Raw genomic sequence first — 22891 nt, forward strand, 5'->3', positions numbered from 1 at the left:
CATCGGTCAAATGGCTAGGTCTCAACAGAAAAACATTAAAGGGGAAGAGGGCGAGAAGAAGGGAGCGTAGAGGGGGAAGTGGTGGGGTGAAAGGGTAGAAGGGGGAAACGACAGAGAGACAAAGGAAAGTCTGCCCAAAATCCTACTTCCTCCTTCAACGTAACTGATAGGGCAATGCCCCTTAATTCCAGCCGCTGCTGGGCTGTAGGAGGTAGTTTTTTTCCAGCACACACATACATGCCAACAGACCCAATTCAGTCCAGAGAAATTGGATTTTTTTTAAAAGTACAAAATTGCCTATTTTAGCTGTCTCCCACCTAAAATTGCCTCTACTCCAATGCAAGCCAATAGGGAAAATACATCCCCAATTTTTATTCTGAAATCTCCCACTTCTCAGTTTTCAAATTTTGGCATGTATGTGCACAACAAAATGTAAATACTATATAAATGAACTGCACACATATTTCAAAATTTGGGGAGAGGATGTAGCCTTAGGGCTAGTGCGGTCAACTTCGAAGCTGGGGAACCAGGTTCGGGTATTGGCAACGACGCTCAACATCCTGTGATTCTGGGCAAATCACGTAATCTCATGTAACGAAACTGGTGCTCATGTAATGCGCTCTGATACCCGATGTGTCGGGTCTAGTTCACGCTATATAAAACTCAAAAAAATATAAAGCATAAAAGAATCACATTTTTAATTCAAGGCACTTGGTGATGCACAAATGATACATATTCGTCGAAACTTGTTTGCCACAAATAAACGTACGCGTGCTGATAAATCAAATGTTTTATCTGCTTTACAGAACGACCTGACCTTAGTCCCAATAACCGGAACATTGACCTAAAATTAAGAAAAGTGTCACTTAGGACACCGGGGTTGTCCCGGGAAATCCGGGCCGCCTGCCCGCCCTAACATAAATGTATTCCAGCCAGGGCTACTTCGGTACACAATTCGGGGTTACCTTCCACAGCGATTGCCGATTGGTACGAGTCTGCGCACTGATCGCCTATCCTCATTTGTGATTGGATAGAGGGTGGATACTTTGCCACGATTGGCTAAACTGTCTCTGAGATCCGGAAGTCGGAAGTGAGCAGCTAGCTATACTGGGAGGATGGCGGCTGCCGCAGGTGCAGGTAATAGATTGTGCGACCGGACGGGATGTTTCTCTGGGACGCGGGCATATTGTCTTGGAAACCGTCTGAACTTTTTTTTAAAAATCAGAATGACTTTATGTTACAGCATACTTCCCAGCTGTAATTAGTGGGTTTATCCACATGGCACAGTGATAGGGCTGATCGGAGCACTTGTCAGCTTTTGCCTGGTGTAATGGGTTTTAATGATATGGGTATTTGTATAACACTTACGGCCCTCGACAATGCGCTAACGCCCTTTGAGGAAGGATAGCACCTTACTTCGTGGGAAAACAGTGTTACGGATTAAGCAAGTCTGATGCTATTTTAGTGACATTGATCTGATAGGATGCTTCATTCATATTAACGACCTTGTCATGCATGCATGTAATACATTTACCCACAATTTGTGTGAGGTTTTAAATCAGTTCGCCATGATGATGTGACAGTGCCTTGATGCTAGAAGTATATTGTTTCCCTGTATGTCTCTGCCAGAATGTATTCAAGCCAAAGTTGGAAGAGCCCCTAAGTGGTGTTATTGTATTCAGAGAAACGTGAAATGTGCTTGCCAAGTGTCTGCATGCCATGTGACATTTCCAGGAAGCATATTGTTCTAAAGTCTTGTAATGTCGATTGTAAACTGACATTTTTAGCCTTTAACATGCTACTTGCTAACAATAATAATTACGAGCAGTGACCTTTTTTTTTTTTTTTTTGCGTAAGACATTTATTGTACAGACAAAAGGGTAATAGGTACACTGCGTCACGCCAACAACCCGGAGGCAGGCCGCTATGATAATCACATCTTATATCCAGCAGTGCAGTAGTCTGAGGGGAACCAGCACAGTGGTCCTCGTGAACCCCACAGGGGGCATACAAAGCAAAGAATTACACGCATCCGAACAGTGTAACTTTTAGCATGATCAATGGTCTTACTTTTCACGTTTTACCAGTGCTGTAGACAAACAAGTGAACATGAAGGTTCTGAGGCCGTCACAAAGCTGGCATCAGAGCACAGCCTGTGGAATCGGCAAATCCAAAGGATGCATCTACCAGCACTATTGTCACCCAACCAGTTCACACACACAAAAGAAAAACTCGAACAACAAACAACGGTGCAGTTGAGAAACATCATGCAATCGATACCTACTCGCAAGTGGGGCAGTGCGCTCACGCGCCGGGCAGCCGTGTGCGAATGTCCAGAGACTGTGGGTGTATGACCGCGCACGTGCCAGGTCCCCAGCACGGGGTCATAAGGCAGGGGGGGGGGGGACTATAGGATCAAGTGGCCTAGGGGAGTTAGGGGGTGACAGCATCCTCTGGCTGCGGAAATGGATGCGGACCCTGGCATCAGGGCACGTCTCACCTCCCAGAGGAGGCCACATTTGCATCAGACACAGAGGCAGTAGGTCCACATGTACTCCGCACCCCTCTCATCCCATATCATCCGACACACCTACGTCCGCAGCACCATCAGACACGTCCGAGCCTGCCCGCTCCCTGGTCCAACACAAGAAGGGTTCCCAAATGTCATGAGGCCTGGAAGCAGTGGGCATTGTTTCCCAATAAGTAGTTAATTGTGCATGTCCGTATGTCACATCTTTCACCCAGTCTATGTATTTTGGAAGGACTGTCCTGCCCCAGTGTAATGATATTTGCCGTTTGGCGTATAGGAGGAGCAATGCATGCAATTTCCTATCACAAGGGATCGTGTCTTTGACATACCCTAACAAGCCTAGGAGCGGTGACGGTGCATCTGCCCTATGTAGAATCTGGTTAATGGCAGTGAAGATTTCTGACCAGTATCCTTCCAGCTTGGGACAGCTCCACGCCACATGAAGGAAGGACGCGTCTGCTCCGCCACATTTCCAGCAACTTGCATCCTCTCGGATGCCCATGCGGTGCAGTAGAGTCGGTGTGCGGTAATATCGGTGCAGAAACTTGAAGTGGATGAGCCTTAAACGATAGTTTGGAGACAGGGCTGTGAGTTGCGTGCAGCAATATTCCCACATGTCGTCCGTCAGAGGGTCAAGCAGGTCTGCATCCCAAGCCTGACGGGCCGTGGATATGGCAACCGGGGCCTGCTCTTGCATGCAGTTGTACAGTCTGGACACTATTTTTTTCGGGGAAGGTCTGGAAAGTAGATTTTGGAGGGCGTCTAGCGCCGTTGGTTCCTCAGGAAATTGGGGCCCCAATTTCTTACAGGATTCCCGAAGGGAGTGATACAGCAGTGCATCAGCAAAGGAACCAGGCTCGTTCTCACTATTTGCAGTCAGTGCCATAAAAGTACCCTCGGGATAGATGTCCGCAAATGTGTGCAGCCTCCGCCCCCGGAGCGTGAGTGTGTCCCCTCTAGTACTCAAGCAAGGCAGCATCGGGTTGCCCCGCAGGGGTATAGCTGGCGTATAAAGCAAGGAGAGGCCCGCTCTGGTTTGTAATTCGCGCCAAGACCAGCGAAGCATTTCCACAGTGTCCACATCCTTTGAGGGTCGTTTGACTTTACCATAAAGCGCCACCCGGAGTGGCATCGGGGCAGCAACCGCTAGTTCCACCGCCACGTGCGGTTGGTAAGGGGTTGGGAAGGCCCAGAAATGTAGGAACTGCGCCTGAGCGCATAGGGCGTAGAGCTTGAAGTCGGGAGCACCGAGGCCTCCCTGTCTCAGCGGGAGTGTGAGCAGGTTCCAGGCGACCCTCGCTTGTTTCCCCGCCCAAACCAGTTGGAGTAACAGGGAGCGGACTCTCGCATGGAAATGCGCAGTCATGGGCAGCGGAACATTCACAAACAGATACAGGAATTTGGGGAGTACTACCATTTTCACCAATGCTATACGTGCCACCAGGGATAAGGGCAATTTGTTCCAGACCTCAATCTTCCTCTCAAGCCAGTCCACCGCTCTGCCAAAGTTCAGAGACCACAGCTCCTGTGTATCTCGACTAATCCAAATCCCCAAGTACTTAACCGCGTCCGTTTCCCAACGCAGGGGTAGTCCGGTGACGGCTGACCTGTCTCATCTGTGAGGGGGAATGCAACAGACTTCGTCCAGTTTATGGACACTCCTGCAAGGCCTTCGAATCGCACAAATTCACGGAGCAATGGATTCATGTTGTCCCTGGGATTGATGATATACAATGTCACATCATCCGCGTATAGCGAAATCAGTAAACTCCGTGAGCTAAACCCAATACCCCTTGCAGTGTGGTGTTGTCGTATTCTGGCCGCAAGCGGTTCCATTGCAATGGCAAACAGGAGAGGGGACAGTGGGCATCCCTGTCTGGTCCCTCTAGAGATCGCAAAGGGTTTGGAAACGAGGCCATTGACACTCACTCTGGCTCTAGGTTCGCTATAAAGGAGTTTGATGAGGGTTATAAAATTACTACTGAATCCCATCCGTTCCAGAACCCTGAACAAATAAGGCCACTCCAAGGAGTCAAACGCCTTAGTGGCGTCAAGGAACACCACTGCAGCCTGAACAGAGGGGTGTAAGTAATGTAGGACCGAGAATATTGTCCTGAGATTATGGGACGTGGCACGACCAGGTATGAACCCGGATTGGTCGGGAAGTGCGATGATCGGCAACATTGGCTGTAATTTATCCGCAATTATTTTGGCATAGATTTTGGCATCAACATTAATCAGGGATAGGGGTCTATAGGAGTCTAGAAACAGTTCATCCTTGTCAGGCTTTAGTAGTGTAATTATTAAGGCTTCATGCATGGAGTCCGGAAGAGAGTTCAATTCAAGGGCCTCAACAAACACCGAATGCAATTTCGGCGCCAGTTCTTCCGCGTATGTCTTATAAAAGGTCGTAGTCAGACCGTCAGGGCCAGGGGCTTTATTGGCCGGCATGCTTTTTTATCACTTGAAGTATATCCTGAACTGTCACTGGGAGGTCCATATATTGTCTGTGGTTATTATTGAACCAAACCAGGGCGATGGAATCCAAAAAGCTCTCTAGGGAAGCCGGAATTTCGGACAGCTTGGTGGTATATAGGGACGCGTAGAAGTCCGTGAAGGCGTGTAGTACTGCTTCCTGGCCAAGAACCAGGGACCCTCCAGTGTCATGTATAGCATGTATGTAATGCGATTGTGTACGGGGTGCTATCAATCTCGCTAGGGTTCTGCTGGGCCTATCCCCCTCCCCATATCTCCGAGCCTCGGCCTGTTTCCCCAGGAATCTCACCTCACGTTCCGCTTCCTCATTAAAGGCGAGGAGCTTGGACTTGAAATCGCCTGCAGTTTGCAAGGATTGGTCACGGCAAAAGGCCGCATCAAGGTCTTTCAATTCACGTTCTAATCGTGCTAGTGTAGTGCGAATGGATCGTAACACCCCCGCCTTCCTCGCTATGCACTGCCCCCGTATCACCGCCTTAAAGGCGTCCCATACAATGGCCTCTGATGACACTGATCCCGTATTTTCAGCAAAATACTTAAGTATGTCTTCCCTGATCTCTTCGACAAACACTGGATCCGTTAGGGCATGTGGGGGAAGGCGCCATGTGAACTCCCTATGAATGGTATCAGGTAGACACAGCTCAAGCATGCATGGGGCATGGTCTGACAGGGATCTAGCTTGGACGTCAACTGCACTCACCCATGTAGCCACCTCAGGTGACACCAGCCAGAAATCCAATCGCGACCAAGCAGACTGATGACACGTAAAGCAAGTCCCCACCTTCTCCCCGGGGTGTCTAATTCTCCACACATCTGCCAGTCTCCCCTCTCCCATTATATCCAGGACAGCCTGTCGAGCTCTAGTATGTGTAGGTCTACCCACACCCCTACGATCCATGACATCATTCAGCACAACATTAAAATCGCCCCCAAGAATCACCGATTGGCAATCAAGCAAAGCAATACGTGCCCATAAATTCCGAAAGAAGTCTGGATCGTCCACATTTGGACCGTATATGGCAGCCATCACCACCGGGCGCCCTTGCAAGGTGCCCTTTAGGATAACATATCTCCCATCCGTATCCTGCACACATGTGTGTTCACGCCAGTCCAGCCCTCTGCGCACTAGTATAGCCACCCCTCTCGCATACTGAGAGTAAATAGCAGAATACACCATTGACCACCTAGCATTTCTCAGTCTAGGCGAAGGGACTGCATTGAGGTGAGTCTCTTGCAAAAAGCAAATGTCCACATTATGTCGGGCCAGCGTACTGTGCAATAACCGGGCTTTCTTGTAGTCCCCAAGGCCTCTAATGTTCCAGGTCCACAGCTTAACCCCCCCCATCACAGAAGTACAAACAGTTGTTCATGACATCCAACAGTACCATCCCTCCGGTTTCGTCAGGACCAGCCCGCCGCACGTTACGCGCCCCTGCGTGTGAAAATGCATGCATATAACAGTTCTCAGTGCACCAATAAAAATCTACAAACAACAGCTTCATTAACTCCCCCCACCTCCCCCCACCCTCACCAACCCCCCAATCAGGTTGTGACAAATCCCTTAAGAAAGCACGCACAACGTGATAGATCCCCAACTCAAGAAACAATGGGATGCACCCCATGGGGACGTGGTGCACCAAGCTTACACCCCCGTGTTAGCGGGGTGGCTACATTTAAGTAGTAAGTCTCCGTGGCCCCATTGTAACCCCCGCCTCTGGGTCGACCAATCCCACCACAGTCACTGCCATTTGCTGTGCAAGGTCCGGGCAAGCATAAATGGGCAGCTTGTAATAGAGCTGTGTCGTACCCCACACGTTCTCCAAGTCCACTGCACCAGCCAAAGGTGCAGGGATGTCACCGACCAGCAGTCCAAGACGTGAGGGCAGGAAGGATAGTGGTATTGCGCAACAGACGGGGAGCACTCATTTAGTCGTTGTCACGGAGTTGTTCAGTCGTATCCTCCAGCCTGGGGGACTTCCGTCTAGCTCCCGTACCAGCAATGTGTTTCGCAAATTTGAGCGCGGATTTCGCATCAGTGAAGAAGTGCGTTTCGTTGTCATGTAGCACCTTCAGCTTTGCCGGATATAACAGGGAATATTGCACGCCAGACTGCAGCAACACTTTTTTGGCTGGCAGAAATTCCTTGCGGGCCGCCTGCACCAGAGGGGTGAAATCCGGGTAAAAGGAGATGTTATTCCCTTTGTGTGTTATCCTCCCCTTCTCCCTCGCCAGCCGCAATATTAGATCTCTGTCCTGGTAATTTAGCAGTTTGGCCAGTATCGGACGCGGCGGCGCACCCACCGGCGGTTTCTTCCCAAGCGACCGGTGAGCCCTCTCTACCGTAAAAACTGGCGATAGGGCCGGGTCAAAGAGTTCGTGGAGTAGGTCAGTCACGAAAGCCTCCATCTTGCCTGTGTTCGCCGTCTCTGGAATACCCGTGATGCGCACGTTGGATCTTCGGGAGCGCGCTTCCAAATCATCTGATTTAGCGCGCAGATTGTCCAGTTCTTTCTCCAGGTTCGTAATATGTTTCTTAGCCTGCTGTTGAAATTCGCAGCACTCAGTTTGTCTGTTCTCCAAACAATCCCGTCTGGTCTCGTGCGCGCCCACCTTGGACTTGACTGATTCTAACTGTTCCGACATGGCATCTAGTTTGGTATCTATACTCCTCAAGCTAGATCTAACTTCCATCATAAGTGCCCCAAAATCTATTTCCGCCGGTGCACCTTGGGACGACATCTCACCTCCAGATATATCAGGTGTAGGGGTCTTTGGTGGCCTCTTATTATCAAAGCTTATTTTAGCCTGCCTGGCCTCAGCTTTACCCATGGTTATGGCCGTGTCCGGGCAGCAAGCAATTCTTTCGGCACCGCTTGTGTATTTGCAGCACTTAAGTACCTGTCGCGCCCACCAGCAGCCTTCCCGCAGCAAAGAGCACAGTTCAACACGCAGGCACTCCGGTCACAGGCATATCACCCCACCAGTCGCCCTCCACCAGCTGAATGCTGCTCCGAGTGTAGTCAGGCAACAAGATGGCGGCAGTCCCAGTCGCAGTTATCCGGTTTGCGCGCCAAAGCCAGCCCAGGATATGTCCACTTTACGGGGTCGAGGTCACAGTGGGTGGCCCCCGAACCCCCGATCCCTTCGGGTGGAATGTGCGTGATTGGCCGGCCGGGCCTGATTCGGTGGGCTCGATGCACCCCCGGCAGGGCAGTGTGTCCGCAGTAAAAGGCGGCCGCACCGCACCGCCTCCACAAAGTTTCCGCCTCACCTCATGTAAGTGCAGATGATCGCCGTGCGAGGTTCGTCCCAGCCACCAGACGGGTCGGTTCAGCGCCGCTGATCTTGCGCCGGTCACAGGGAGCCGGTCGGCATTCCGGAAGGATCACAGCCGGTCACAGTACCTCTGCAAGGAACCCCCCGCCTTCACCATTTCAGCAGGCTATCGGATATCCCCTCAAAGCAGCAGGGGGGTCCGTCAGAGTGTATCGCCGAGGTGGCCTCACCGCCGCCGGACCCAGCGATCTCCTGTACCGGATCTCTCAGGGCCTCCGAAGCCGCGGCCCACAGTAGCCCTCCGCAGCCAGGCCCCAGCTCCACGGTCGCGGGACGTCTCCGGCGGTCAGTGCAGCCGCGTGTAGGATGTCGGGTCCTTCGCCGTCCGGGGGTTCCCGCACCTCAAACTCCGGCCACAGGATCTCTATATGACCGTGGTCAATCCCCAGGTGTGACGGGGGTCCGCAAGGGCTGGAAGAAGGATCAATAAAGGATTTCTAGATGTAGCCGGCGGAGCTCACTCACTGAGCGGCCATCTCGCTGCTCGGCTAGCCACGCCCCCCTCAATTACGAGCAGTGACCTTGATGTCATTTATAGCATAGGATCACTTGGCAACCTTGATTCTAGAACGGGGTTACTCACAAACGTTTTCCAAGGGGCTGCAAAGTTTGGTCTTTGTTGTGACCGAGGTCCGCACTGATGTAATCGGGGGAGGGGGTGTAAGGTGGGTGTAGGGGAAGCGAAGCATGTATATCTATTGGCTGAACCCAATTGCGCAATGTGAAACCAGAAAACCTGTGATGAATCCCGGCTTCTCCACTTGACCAAATTTGTGTGATCCTAGGCAATTGCTTACATTTTTTGTCATTGTCACATACAAGAGGACCTTGAAATGCATGACTTCAGGATGTGTGCTGTACAAAACCATCTCCTGGTGCTTGGATGTAATCACTAATGGCATTGGTGGGGGGGGGGGCATTAATGTTTCTAGATTTATGTTTGAAAACCATCACTTAAAAATTATACTTCTGAATGCGCTGCTATAATTTGACTTACTAAGGTGAAATGGTTCTACAGGTCAATGAAATACTCTTTTTGAATTTTTACACGTCTGCTGCCTTTAAAAAAGGAAGCTGTGTCCCCAAAGTTAAGGGTCTAGTTACTTCCTCTACCTAACTGCACTTAACCTTTAAATAAGTGTTTGCTGTTTTTTTAATTTTTATGTTAGTGCTGAGTGGAGTAAACAGCAGCTGGGCTGCATCATGTAAAAGTCAGGAAGGCCGCATGGGACCCCGGGCCTTACTTTGCGTATCACTGCTCTAGAACGTCCACACCATACTCAACTATGTGTGCAGTGTATAAACTTCAGTGTGCCTATAAAGTTCATGAACATGTTCATTATATTGTATTGATTGAATAGCTTTTCCTTAGCACATTTATCATTTCTTTAACAAAGAGGTGTCTGCAGTGGCATATTTTTTTTTTGTATCCAGTAGGGGCAGAAAATAGAAGTCCATGCTCATCCTAGTGACCGCTCTTGCTAGGTAAAAAAAGAGTAGAGGTGCATGCAGCCCATCCACTGAAACCACTTTGATGGCTCCTCTGGGGCATGAAGTACTATATAAAGCAACAAAAATACAATGCAGTGCATGGCATCAACATAAAGTTGGATTTTGTTTTCTCAACTTAGGTACCCTGCTTGTGCTTTGGGGTCTGAATACTCAAAACTGTGATTGTTCTTGTGCCAGCTGGCAGCTGTATTTGCACTAGATGACTTTATGTACTCCCTGTTTGTTGTCATTATACCACATTTCCTGTTCGGGCCACGTGTGGTATAACTATTGATTCAATACACTTGCATACACTTCAAAAGTTGGTCAAGAGATAAACCAAACATTACTTTTTCAGGCACTTTAGAAAAAGCAAGCATTTCAGAGGAAAAGTGAAGTATGTATCTGTGATACTAGCATAACTATCCGGGACAGCTGAAATTACTGGAAAGATATATTGCGTTGTGTATTAAGATAGCCCCCAAACTGCATATCTTTTCAGTACACTTTTTATGTAATTTAGGAATATAGATCTGTGTCCGTGATATATTGATAATTTTGACACTTAATAGGTGTTAATTACGACCCAAGCCAATGTGTTGTGATTTTCTATAGCATCCAAGTTGGAATGTAATCCAACCTTCTAGAAGTGTAGACTAAGGTAGAGAATGTGGTGGGTGGTAAGACTCTAGGTAGGCAATTGGAGGTGGACACTGAGAAATAGAGACTGCTCCTGTCAGTCGGTGAGATATGATCAATAAAATACCAAAATTTACTTTGATTGGAATCTGGATCCTTTTTTTTGTTCCAAACGTATCAAGTTGTGACGAGGATGGGTTTACCTTTCCTGGTTTGTACCGATGACATGCCCTTGACACAATAGTTTGCTACAAGGAAGGATGATGAAGTCACACCTAGGATTAAGTGATGGGTGTCACACCTAGGATTAAGAGATGGGTATAAGGTGTGAGTGCCTTTAATTTCCATGTTGAACACATTCCTGGCAACAAGAACAGTGTTGCAGACTGTTGATCCAGACTTCCCATTGATAGGCCGATGTTCAGGATTGTCAGGAGTTGTCATTGTCAGGAGTTGACATTTTAATTGGGTCTGTGAAGATGCCATCCAGAAGGAGTGGAGAGAAGCAAGAGAAGGAGACACTGAAGCTCATCTCGCAGAATTAATTGTAAGAGGGTGGCCTGAATATAGATCTATTCTGGAAAATGTTTTGGGTTACTGGAATGTCAGAGAGGAAATGAATTGGACTGGGGATTAGATTTTCAGGGATGGTAAGGGTTATTCTTGCTAAGACTCTGAGAGAGAGAGTGAGATAAGGTCGTAAATTTGGTATATGAGGGTCACCTAGGAAGAAGTCTCACCAAGGCCAGGCTACGGGAACTGTATTGATGGCCGGGTCCAGACCGTCAAGTTGAGGCAGTGGTAAAAGATTGTGACTCGTGCCAGAAATGAGAAGAGTAAGACAGTTCTTAATGCATCATTATCCCTAGTTGCTTTTCCAAATGAACCTTGGAAAAAAACTTGAATTAGACTTTGCTGGTCCTTTTCATCTTTTACTTGAGAATGATCGGTATGTCATACTGTTGGTGGACTATATGTTCAAATGGGTGGTCATGAAGTGTGTGAAAGAGTTTGATAGGAGGGTGGTGATACAGTTTTTGAAGGCAGAGGCCGGGAATACCCAGTTACTTAGTAACTAACCATGGAGTCTTATTGACGTCACAAAAGATGCAAGAATTTTTAAAGAGACTCTCAATTGTCCATCTCAAAATGGCATTATATTTACCACAAGTCAATGGCTTAGCAGAACAGATGAACAGGTTGGTCAGGTCAAGTGTAAGATGCCTTTAGCTAAAGTTTTGGATGAGTTGTGGTGGGCTCCTTGCATTGCTGCCAACCTAGTAACTTCCAAATCTCCCTTCTCCTGGATGACGGGAAGAATGGGAAATATTAAGCTGAATCCTGCTTGGATGAATGATCGAATTCATGATTCAGGACGACTATATGATGAAGCAAATTTAATAGTTGCGGATGAGGGGAAGGATGGGAAATATTAAGCTGAATCCTGCTTGGATGAATGATCGAATTCATGATTCAGGACGACTATATGATGAAGCAAATTTAATAGTTGCAGAGCAAAAGGTAAAGTCTTGAGGAAGACTTACCAAAACAAATATAAGGTATAATCAAAATAAGTGTGTAAAAAAGGTATCTTAGACTGTTGGTAAATTAGCCTTGGTGAAAAAAAAACAGAGTTTGTGAGGAAAGGAATTTCTAAATTCATGTTACCTTTTTGTTATAAAAAATGTAAAGAAAAAAGTGGTGGAGTTTGAGAATGGTGATGTTTGAAGTATGCCCATACTGGTCAAATGGGGAAATCCCATTGGTGATCCTTCACTGGCCAGAACAAATTCTGACCATGTTCCACAGTTGTCCAATGATAGCAGAGTTTTATTGGGGTGTGGACGTGGTGTCAGAACATCACATAGACCTGGGTGATGGAAGGATTATCAAATAGTAAAATATTGAATGGAGGTAACTAGTCATTTTTAGTGTCTTATTCTGAACACATACATCTTGTGTTTGGTCTCCTGTGTGTTCGAACGAGTAATGTTCAGATTAGCCTTATCAAATGTGGCCATGTGGCCATGTTTAACTTATTGTTTTGTATTGCTTATTGTTTTGTATTATTTTATTTATTGTACTTTTGTGGGATTAATTTTAATTTTTTAAACATTTTTATAAATCTTTTTATTAACTTTGCTCAGTGACTCAAAAGATACACGGCAGTGCCTAAATGGCGTGTGCAAGGATAACAATACATTTGCATAAAAAAACAGACAATATAGTACCCTAGGACAACAATCGTCATCAATCCTACCCCCCCTTCATGGCTCTGTATTTACGCCAGGGACTCCAGACCTTCTTCCATTTCTTTTTTTTTGTAAAAGATATTTTTATTGCATTTCAGGAAGACAAAAGGAAAAACAAACAGAAGAAAACAAGCGGCATCAATGCTGCAATATAACCCAAGCCCCATCGGAGTATCCAATTCAGCCAGCATTAGACCCGAGCAGCAACTTGTCATAGTAAGCTGAACCTGTAAAGACAGGATCAGGCAATCATTCCGGCCTTCAATTGCTACCCAGAAAGTCTGTTGACGAAGGGGAGCCAGCTGAATGAACTGTCAGAGGGGTCCCGCATGGGTAAGGTCTCTCTCCATACTAGCATTGCCGCAACAATAACCAAGCCCCCCACCCCTGTCCCCCTCCCAACCCCCCCATAACCCCCCCCCAACAGGTGGTGGTGCCCACACACAATCACTGGCAGAAACCGGTCCCCGGTAGCTTGTCTCCTTTGTGGTGAAGAATTGGCTTGGTAGTTTGGTCTGCCCTGTTCCCATGATGCACTGGGCCAGGGACAGACTAATTTGCATATAGCCAGGTTCTGAGCTGGGATGGGGCAGTGAGCTAAATAACGGTGATGGATCAAGCCCTGATCTTTGGACTGGGTAAGAGTGGTCTGCTTAATTCAGACACTCTGTTCATCACCACCCCCTTTTCTGAATCATTTTGTCCACCATAAGCGTGGAAGGGTATACTCAGACATGAGTCCCTTGCTCACTGCTCCATCAGGATTCAAGCAAGCCGGGCCGACGACGCCTGAAATGGCAGAAACCGGTCCCCGGTAGCTTGTCTCCTTTCTGGTGAAGAATTGGCTTGGTAGTTTGGTCTGCCCTGTTCCCATGATGCACTGGGCCAGGGACAGACTAATTTGCATATAGCCAGGTTCTGAGCTGGGATGGGGCAGTGAGCTAAATAACGGTGATGGATCAAGCCCTGATCTTTGGACTGGGTAAGAGTGGTCTGCTTAATTCAGACACTCTGTTCATCACCACCCCCTTTTCTGAATCATTTTGTCCACCATAAGCGTGGAAGGGTATACTCAGACATGAGTCCCTTGCTCACTGCTCCATCAGGATTCAAGCAAGCCGGGCCGACGACGCCTGAAATGGCAGAAACCGGTCCCCGGTAGCTTGTCTCCTTTCTGGTGAAGAATTGGCTTGGTAGTTTGGTCTGCCCTGTTGCCATGATGCACTGGGCCAGGGACAGACTAATTTGCATATAGCCAGGTTCTGAGCTGGGATGGGGCAGTGAGCTAAATAACGGTGATGGATCAAGCCCTGATCTTTGGACTGGGTAAGAGTGGTCTGCTTAATTCAGACACTCTGTTCATCACCACCCCCTTTTCTGAATCACACACAATCACTCATCACTACTCACTCGCATCAGTCGGGTAATTATACTTGGAAGAGGTGAAGCTCTCTCAGGGCCGGTGGACAAACGGCAGAAGGTAAACCAGTCGATAAAAACCTGACCAAAGGTCCCCAGCGAAACATAAAATTCTTAAAGTTGCCTAGGAAGATATCCGCCATTCTCTCCATGTTCATCAGCTTCCACAACTTTGCATGCCATAAAGACAAGGCCGGGGCCGATTGTTTCTTCCACGCCGCAGCCAGTGTCAGCTTAGCCGCCCCCAAGCACAGCCACATAATGTGCTTATCTGCCTTCGTTTGGTATTCCAGCAGCGGGTCTCGGAGACCCAAGATAACAAAGGATAGGGAATCCGGAATTGGATATCCCAACACGTCTTTGATATGCGATAGAATTTCGGCCCAGAAGGGTCTAATGACAGGACAGTCCCACCAGATGTGGCGAAAATCACCCAGTAAGCCACAGCCTTGCCAACAGCGATCCGAAGACGCCGGAAAGATGCGATGAAGTTTTGAGGGGTATAGATACCAATCAAACATGGTCTTGAGATGGGCGTCACGCAGGTCTGCCGAGTGATTGTGGGTCTTAATGTCCCGCCAAAGACTCCTCCATTCAGTCTCCGCTATGTCCCTACCCAGCTGACCTTCCCAATGGTCCATATAGCGACGCCGTGGGGAGAGTACAGTGTCCAGTAGTAGTTTATATAAAAAGGAGATCGTACCCTTCATCGTGGCAGTGCGCAACAGGAACGCTTCGAACGGTGAGGGAGGTCTGACATCCGCTTCCCTTAGACCGAGTGAGGTTGCCCAATGGATCAGTTGGGCATATCGGTATCGTTCCGTAGGAGGGAGGTTGTAGTCCCGCATGCAGTTAGCAAAGGTCAGGGGCTCCGCACCATGGAAAAGATGCGTAAGGGCCCTACAGCCACCCTCCCTCCAAAGGCGAAAGGGTCCTTCTTGGAACGCCGGTGGGAAAGCCGGATTAAAGTGCAGCGGAGTAAAGGGGGAGGGAAACGATGTCCAGTGCTCGTCCCCCGATACCGTGTCCCACACTTTCAAGACTGTACTCGTGGGGGTGCTAATGTAGGCATTCTTTGGTCTGTCTGACTTAGGTTTCCAGGCTAGATCCCAAATCGACCACCCCGCCACACTCCTATCCATGTGCAGCCAGTGCTTTTCTGATTCCTGCTGCGACCACTCCACTAACACTCTCAATTGCGCGGCCTTATAGTACAGGTGCAAGTCCGGGAGACCCACTCCACCCCCCCCCCCCCCCCCCCCCCCTCGGTCGCCTCAGAGTCGCATAGGAGAGGCGTGCTCGTCCACCCTGCCAAATGAATTTCAAGAGGAGGGTCTTCATCCGCCGGAAGAAATCAATCTCTATCGGTATGGGTAGGGCTTGGAAAAGGTACAAAAACTTCGGAAGGAGGACCATCTTAATGGCATGGATCCTGCCCAGCCAAGAAATGTATTTCGGCTTCCATCTGTCCAGCTCCCTCCGCACAGCCAATAACATAGGTGGAAAGTTTGCCGCAAACAGGGAGCCCACAGAAGGTGTTAAGCGGACCCCTAAATAAAGCAGGGAGTCCGACGCCCACAACAGTTGCGTAAGTGACCGCAATCGCTCCACCTCAGTTGGCGGGAGCGTCAAGTTCAAGATATAAGATTTATCGAAGTTAACCTTAAACCCGGCCACCTCTTCAAAGCTGGAGAGCAGATTTTGTATGTGTGGTAGAGACTGCGCCGGATCCCCCACCGATAGGAGTACATCGTCCGCAAAAAGGGAGATCTTATGCTGCTCACCCGAAAAGGGGAGTCCCTTTATTAGCTTATGTTCACGTAGCGCAATGGCCAGGGGTTCAATGCTCAGGGCAAAGAGCAAAGGCGAGAGAGGGCAGCCCTGTCTTGTGCCCCTGGTGTGAGCAAATCCGGCGGAACGGTGACCATTGACTATCACCCTGGAGCATGGCGCCTTGTAGTTCGCACGGATCATGGTGAGAAAACGTGGGGCGAACCCAAATGCCACCAGGGTGCGGAACATGAAATTCCAGTCTACCCGGTCAAAGGCCTTTTCAGCATCCAGCCCTACCAGCACCGCTGGGAGGCGCATCCTCGAGGCCTTTTCAATGAGGTGAATCACCCTCCTCAGGTTATCATGCGTTTGGCGTCCCTTAATAAACCCCGACTGGTCCGGGTGGATGATAGCCGGCATCAGATCCCGTAGTCTATGCGCCAAAATCGCGGAGTAGAGTTTGGCATCTATGTTAAGTAAAGCTATCGGACGGTAGGAGGAGCAGTGGGACGGGTCTTTCCCCGGTTTAGGAATCACGGAGATTCGAGCCTCAGCCATGGAGCCCGTGGTACAACCCGTGTCCGCCATTTCGTTAAAGAGGGGCACCAAAAAATCGCAGAGCTCTGCAGCAAAGGACTTATAAAATAAGGCCGTGTAGCCATCCGGGCCGGGAGCTTTGTGAAGCTTAAGGTCCTTGATAGCGTCCAACACTTCCTCCCTTGAGATTGGGGCCCCTAAAAGCTCATTCCATTCTGTTGACACCTGGGGGATGGGGAGAGCAGCCAAAAAACGATCTTGAGCTGCCTGATCTCGGGGGTCACTCTTGTAAAGAGCCTCATAAAACCGGCCAAAGAGACCGGCCTTGTCTGCATCGCTGTGGCGAAGTGTGCCCGAAGAGTCCAGGATACCCCCTACATATTCCCTTTCCCGTTTGTCTCGCAATTGTCGTGCCAGATGTTTACCTATCTTGTTTCCCTGGGAGTAGGAGGTGCGCCGAAGTCGGAGCAAGGTGAACTCCGCCCGGTTGGCATAGTGGGCCTTCAACTTACCCCTGACAGCAGTCAAGGGTCTCAGGGTGAGTCTAGTTGGGTTATTTTTGTGGGCCTGCTCCAAGGCAGCCAGTTCCGATTCCAGATCCTCCCGCTCCTTCCGCCTCATCCAGTTGAGGTTGGCGTTGAGGTGAAGGCACGTGCCCCTTATCGAGGCCTTGCACGCATCCCAGGTGTTAAAGAGGGAGGTATCCGACGCCGGGTTAAGAGCCCGGAATTCCCCTATCGCCCTACGTAAGGCCTTGCAAGAGGTATCATCCCTGACGAGCGCTGGCGGAAAATACCAGTTTTTCACACCGTCTCCCCCGGACGGCCAACGCAGCCCCAGTACCAACAAGCTGTGGTCCGAGACAGATAGGGGAAAAATGCTCGCATCCCTAATACCCCCTCGGAGTGCCTGGCTTACAAAAATATGGTCAAGCCTGGAGTAGGAGTGGTGGACATGGGAGAAGAATGTGTAATCCCGCGACTGGGGGTGCAGAAATCTCCAGCTGTCAATCAAACCAAAATCCCCAATCACACTCTGGGACTCAGCAGAAAAAACTCCCGCCCCCGTCCTCTGCGCCCGCGAGCTGTCCAGGACTTCATCCCAAACCATGTTAAAATCAGCCATTAGTACCACAAGACCCTCCGCAAAGTCCCCCACCCTGTCCAACAGGTCACGTAGAAAAGCATTCTGCCCCGAATTGGGGACATACACCACAACAAACGTGCATGACACCCCTCCAAGCATCCCCTTGACCATAAGCCACCGCCCCTCCTTGTCACCGCTAATCCCCAAGGGTTGAAAGTGCAGAGACGCTCGGAAAAGAAGCGCTACCCCTCTATGCTTGGTGGAGGCAGAGGCCCTGTAAATCAATGGGAAGTGCCTATGGCGTAGCCGAAGCTCGTCCTTACGTGCCAGATGGGTCTCCTGGAGACCCACAATATCCAGATGGTGATCAACCAGGTATTTCCACACTTTTTGGCGTTTCTGCGGGGAGTTAAGACCCTTGACATTCCATGTCCCAACACTAAACGGCATAAGGGAACTCCATCCTCCACCCCAGGCCAATCAAAGCAGGTGCCGTCCTGTCCCCCCCCATTGTGGCACTCAAAGGCACCGGGTCCGATCGACCCCTCACCATCAAAATTCCACCTTGCTCCCCATCACATTGAGAGTTCCGTGCTGCATGAGTGGGAACAGCAAACGGCCAACCATGAAGCTCCCCATAAAGTCCGACAAGCCAGAGCCCCGAGATTCTAATCTCAGAGAGATATATCACGCCAAACATCCACACTAGGCACCACCACTCCCCAAACCCCCCACCCCCTCCCCCACAGTCCCCCACAACACCCCCTGGTTCTCTCCCCCCCTCAACAAACCCCCCCACAAACCCCCAGGTCAAAAACCAACAGAAGTACTTAGCAGTCTCAACGAGTAGTCCCAGATAGGTGCAGCGCACCATGTAGTCACTGGGGTGGGGGTGGGAGACTCCTTCCGGGACTCCCAGGGCCTCGGTCCGGGGTGTCTTCTCACAAAGTACCTGCATACCCACGGAACCGCAGAGCAGAAGCCCCCTCCGGCGCCATCAATCGCAGCCCACAATTCAGGCCGCTCCGGAGCTCTGCTGTGACGCCCTCAGTGTCGCCGATGCAACGGAGGCCACTGCATCCCCCCTTTCCTGCAAGGTGGCCGCCCGTTCGGGCCGTCCGCGGCTCGAAGCTGACCCCACTCTGTGCCAGGAGGAGGACCGATGTCGTCGTCTCGGGGACGGACTGCCCGCCCTCGAAGGTGGAGAATCATCCTCGATACCCAGGAGGTTCTTTGCCGCTTGAAGCGAGCGTAACTGCACCAGTCTATTCTCCCAGCGGAAAACTATGCGGAATGGATGACCCCATGAGTAGGTAATGTTACGATTCCGCAAAAAAGCCGTCACCGGTCTAAACTCCCTCCGCTTCTGAAGGGTCGTTGCTGCCAGATCTTGATACAGTTGCGGGCGGTGGTCACGGAACTGTAGAGTAGGAGTGTCACGAGTTTTCCTAAGGATCCGCTCCTTGAGTTGAAAATCATGGACACACACTAAAATATCAGGAGGTGGACCTCCGCCCCTCCGTGGCAGACCAACTCTGTGGACTCTATCCATCCGGATTTCCCGAATATCCTCCTCAGCCAGGATCTGAAGGAAGAGGTCCTGCACATAGCCCCGCAAATCACCCGCCTCACCATCCCATGGCACCGCTCGAATGCGAATGTTATTTCTTCGAGAGCGGTTCTCCAAATCCTCCGCGTGGGATTGCAAGTCCAAGTTTTGCTCAGTGAGTCTCAGCACGTCCTGTTGCAGTTGATGGACGTCGTTTGCCATGCTGAGATCGTGATCCTCTAGTGTGGCGACTCTCTCCCCCACCGCATCGACGTCCCTCCGCACCTCCCGAAGATCGGATGTCAGTTGTGCCCGGAGTTCCGATATATCGTCTTTGATAGATCTAAAGAGGTCAGTCATGAAAGCTTTAGTAACTGGAGCCTCGTCATCCGACCGCCTCGGAGAGGAACTCGGGCCGGGCGACGGCGGTTGCTGAGAATTCTTCGGTTGATTATCTTTACCGGTCTTCTTGCGCACGACGTTAGCCATTGCGGCCCTCCTTGAGTTCCCGGGAGACACCACGACCGATGCCCCTCCGCCACCAGGGGAAACGTTAACCAAGCTTTCGCCAACCTCCCCTGGAGTCTCGCCCAGAGCACCAGAAGCAGCTTCAGTCCGGTGCGAGAGATTGAGCAGGTCTGTGCCAGTAGAGGGAAGCTCTCAGCGTCCGTCCCCACCTTGACCGTCTGGGAGGAAGCAGTGGTCCAGTCACAACGTCGCCGGGTAGGCCAAAGAGTAGGGAATCCGCCTATTCTCACGTTCCTCCCCCACACAGGGAAATCAAGAACTCCAAGCGCAGTCCACCGGGGCTCTCTCGGTACCATGCGACAGCCCGATACTCCCTGTCCGTAAGCCTCAGCAAGAGTTCTGGGCCAGCGTTGGGGGCAGGAGGGGGGAGGGGAACCAGCTCGCCGCACCTGCCGCCACTATAGCGCCAAACGGGTCTCCCCCGCCGCAAATGTCTTGATATCCGACTCCTTGGTCCCCCAAAAGCTGCGGTGAAAGTCGAGCTCACTGGAGACCGGTAGCGGCACTTGAGAGGGCTCCGGGGGCCCCCGCTAAACAATGCTATGCAGGCCTGGCGCCGGAGGGGACAAAGAACGCGTCCTACTCCGCCGCCATCTTGGCCACGCCCCCTTCTTCCATTTCTTAACGCTACCCCTCGCCTTGTGGACTGTATCCTCCGCCCTCTGACACCAATCCAAGTCTCGCTGCAACTGGTCCCATTGGGGGGGGGCGCCTGCGCCACCCAAGCAGTAGCAAAATACTGTTTGGCCACGCCAACCAGATTTCGTTGTACTGTGACCAGTTCGTCGGTCCCTTCACCATCAACAGGAGCCACCTAAGCTTCACAGGGACCGGGGAGCCTACAACTGTTGCCATAGTCTGCACCACCCTGGACCAGAACGCAATTAGAACACAATGTCCTGAGAGGTAGAAATTAGCTAGACAATTATAAATAGCATGCACATAGCATTACTAGGGTGGACAAGAAGGAGAATACATATTTTTTAGTACAAAAGATAGTTACTCATCTTTATATAGCTACAGTAGTTGCAAGGTCGGATATATACAGTTAAACACAGCACTGCATAATTTGTAATAATGACAACCACATAAGACTTGGTGCAAAAAACGCGTTGAAGGTGGCGACGCAAGTGAAGGGTGAACAGCGTTGACGGGGCACTGTGCATAAAGTGCAAGCTATTTACAGTGGGTGGCTGAACGGCGCATGTGACATAGTGATATCACAGTGGGCGCGATTAGCAGCCTGATCTATAGGCGTACCTCTTTCTTGTGGCCTTAATGTCTAACTGAATCAATCGCGCCCACTGTGATATCACTATGTCACATGCGCTGTTCAGCCACCCACTGTAAATAGCTTGCACTTTATGCACAGTGCGCCGTCAACGCTATTCACCCTTCACTTGCGTCGCCACCTTCACCTTGTACACGTTTTTTGCATAGTGCGGCTAGTCCCATCAGGGAAAGAGGCAAGGATCTCTAGTGGGCAACGTCTGATGCTAACCGTGCCAAGTGTGGCTCAAGATTCTTTGCGAAGAACTCCATCCTGTCCCTAGTTTACAACCAGGAAGTAAACGGTTAGACGCGGTCGGTGGCTGAGCGAAGAGCATCTTGAGCACATCGGATTGATTCCGGCGGGTTTTTACACGTCCAAGGAGGCTGTACAAATCAAGTATGATGCGGTCTACCTCCAGGTGAGTTTCTACTTGTGGAGGCTTAATGTAAAACCCGAATTTCTACAGACCGATGCTCCCAGAACCTGCAGCTCATGACAGGCGTTCTCTAATAAAATCTGGTCGTGGTAGCACGAAGTTTTTAAGCACTTAAAAGTGTACAACTTGCACAGAATCCATCCTGTCTGCTATCCAATTGAATCGTAGTGGTGACCAAATCAACAATCCTTAAGAATCTTTTACTGTATTGTCAAGACGCCCTGAGAACCTTCAGAGATTAGAGGTGAATTACAGGCCACGTTAGAAAATATCACTTTGACCGGGGAGAATTCACCTTCTGTTGATCCAGCCCCTCTCACCCCCAGCGATAGGAGGTTGCCCACCCACAACTCCCTTTGTCCTGACGAAGACCCACTCTGTAAGGAACACACTCCTACTGTTAATCCGGGTCGAAACGTAGACTACAACACCAACGACCAACTCCGACCCCAAGCAAGACATTAACGGCTCCAGCGGAGTTAGGCCCTTGTTCATCAGTTATTTTTTGGACTCTTTACGAGCCTCGTGATGTGGCCTTTGGCTTAAGGGACCACGTTTACACAGTCTTCAAATTGAGAATAAGACTTGTCACTGAATGAATCGGAACATCCTTACCCTATCCTTGACACTTCCCTCACTTCACCCCTCCCCGTTGTGAATGTGGGCACGCACATTTATAGAAATTTATTATGTATATAATCAAATGTATTATGAATTTCAACCATTGAATAGTATGTATATGCAAATCAGAATTAAACTTTTTTGCAGTCAATAGCTTTGCTCTTTGAATTTATTGAATATAAACGCAATAAGTTTGAATCATTTGTTTTGTGTCTAGGACCCCTTCCTTTCGTACTGACACCTCTCACTCCAGCGGCTGATGTGCGGAATCTGGGGGTAGTTTTTGATAACAAGCTGATCATGGTGAAACATGTAAATAAAACAGTTGGTACTTGTTTCTTCCTCATCAAGGCCTTGCAAAAGATCCTCCCCATGCTGCGTCTGTCAGCCAGGGCCCTAGTAGTTAGAAGTGTCATCTTGAGTTGGCTAGACTACTGTAATGCCCTGCTTCATGGTGCACCTAGCTTTCTCATCAAGAGACTACAAAGAATTCAAACAATAACCGCCAAGTTAGCCTTAAAAAGGAGATGGGATGACTCTGCATCGGCAGCTCTTATCGATCTCCACTGGCTTCCTCTGGCCCAGAGAATCCAGTTCAAAGCTGCATGTATTGTGTTCAAAGCCCTTCATGGACTCGGAACACCATCCACTCCGGCTCCCCAGCCGACCCCTGTCCACACCACATCTTTAACAAAGCCGACTCCATCATCGCACCCCAACTCCGGAACATCATTAACAACTCCTTCGCATCTGCTACCTTTCCCGAGAGCTGGAAGCATGCGGAGGTCAGCGCCCTCCTAAAGAAACCCACCGCCGACCCCACGGACCTCAAGAACTTCCGCCCCATCTCGCTCCTCCCTTTCCCCGCTAAAGTCATTGAGAAGACCGTCAACAAGCATCTAACCGCCTTCCTCGAGACAAACGG

General features: G+C 49.9%; 1 protein-coding gene across 1 annotated transcript in view; it reads left to right on the forward strand.

The window, feature by feature from the left end:
- Positions 1 to 989: 989 nt before the first annotated feature.
- PIGS (phosphatidylinositol glycan anchor biosynthesis class S) overlaps positions 990 to 22891 on the forward strand; it is a 198835-nt gene continuing 176933 nt past the window's right edge. The window contains exon 1 of the mRNA XM_078680112.1: positions 990 to 1137. Coding sequence (XP_078536238.1) covers positions 1116 to 1137 — 22 coding nt within the window. The 5' untranslated portion in view covers positions 990 to 1115. The remainder of the gene's footprint in view (positions 1138 to 22891) is intronic.

This window comes from Lissotriton helveticus, chromosome 3_1, assembly GCF_964261635.1.
Source record: "Lissotriton helveticus chromosome 3_1, aLisHel1.1, whole genome shotgun sequence".
NCBI lineage: Eukaryota > Metazoa > Chordata > Amphibia > Caudata > Salamandridae > Lissotriton > Lissotriton helveticus.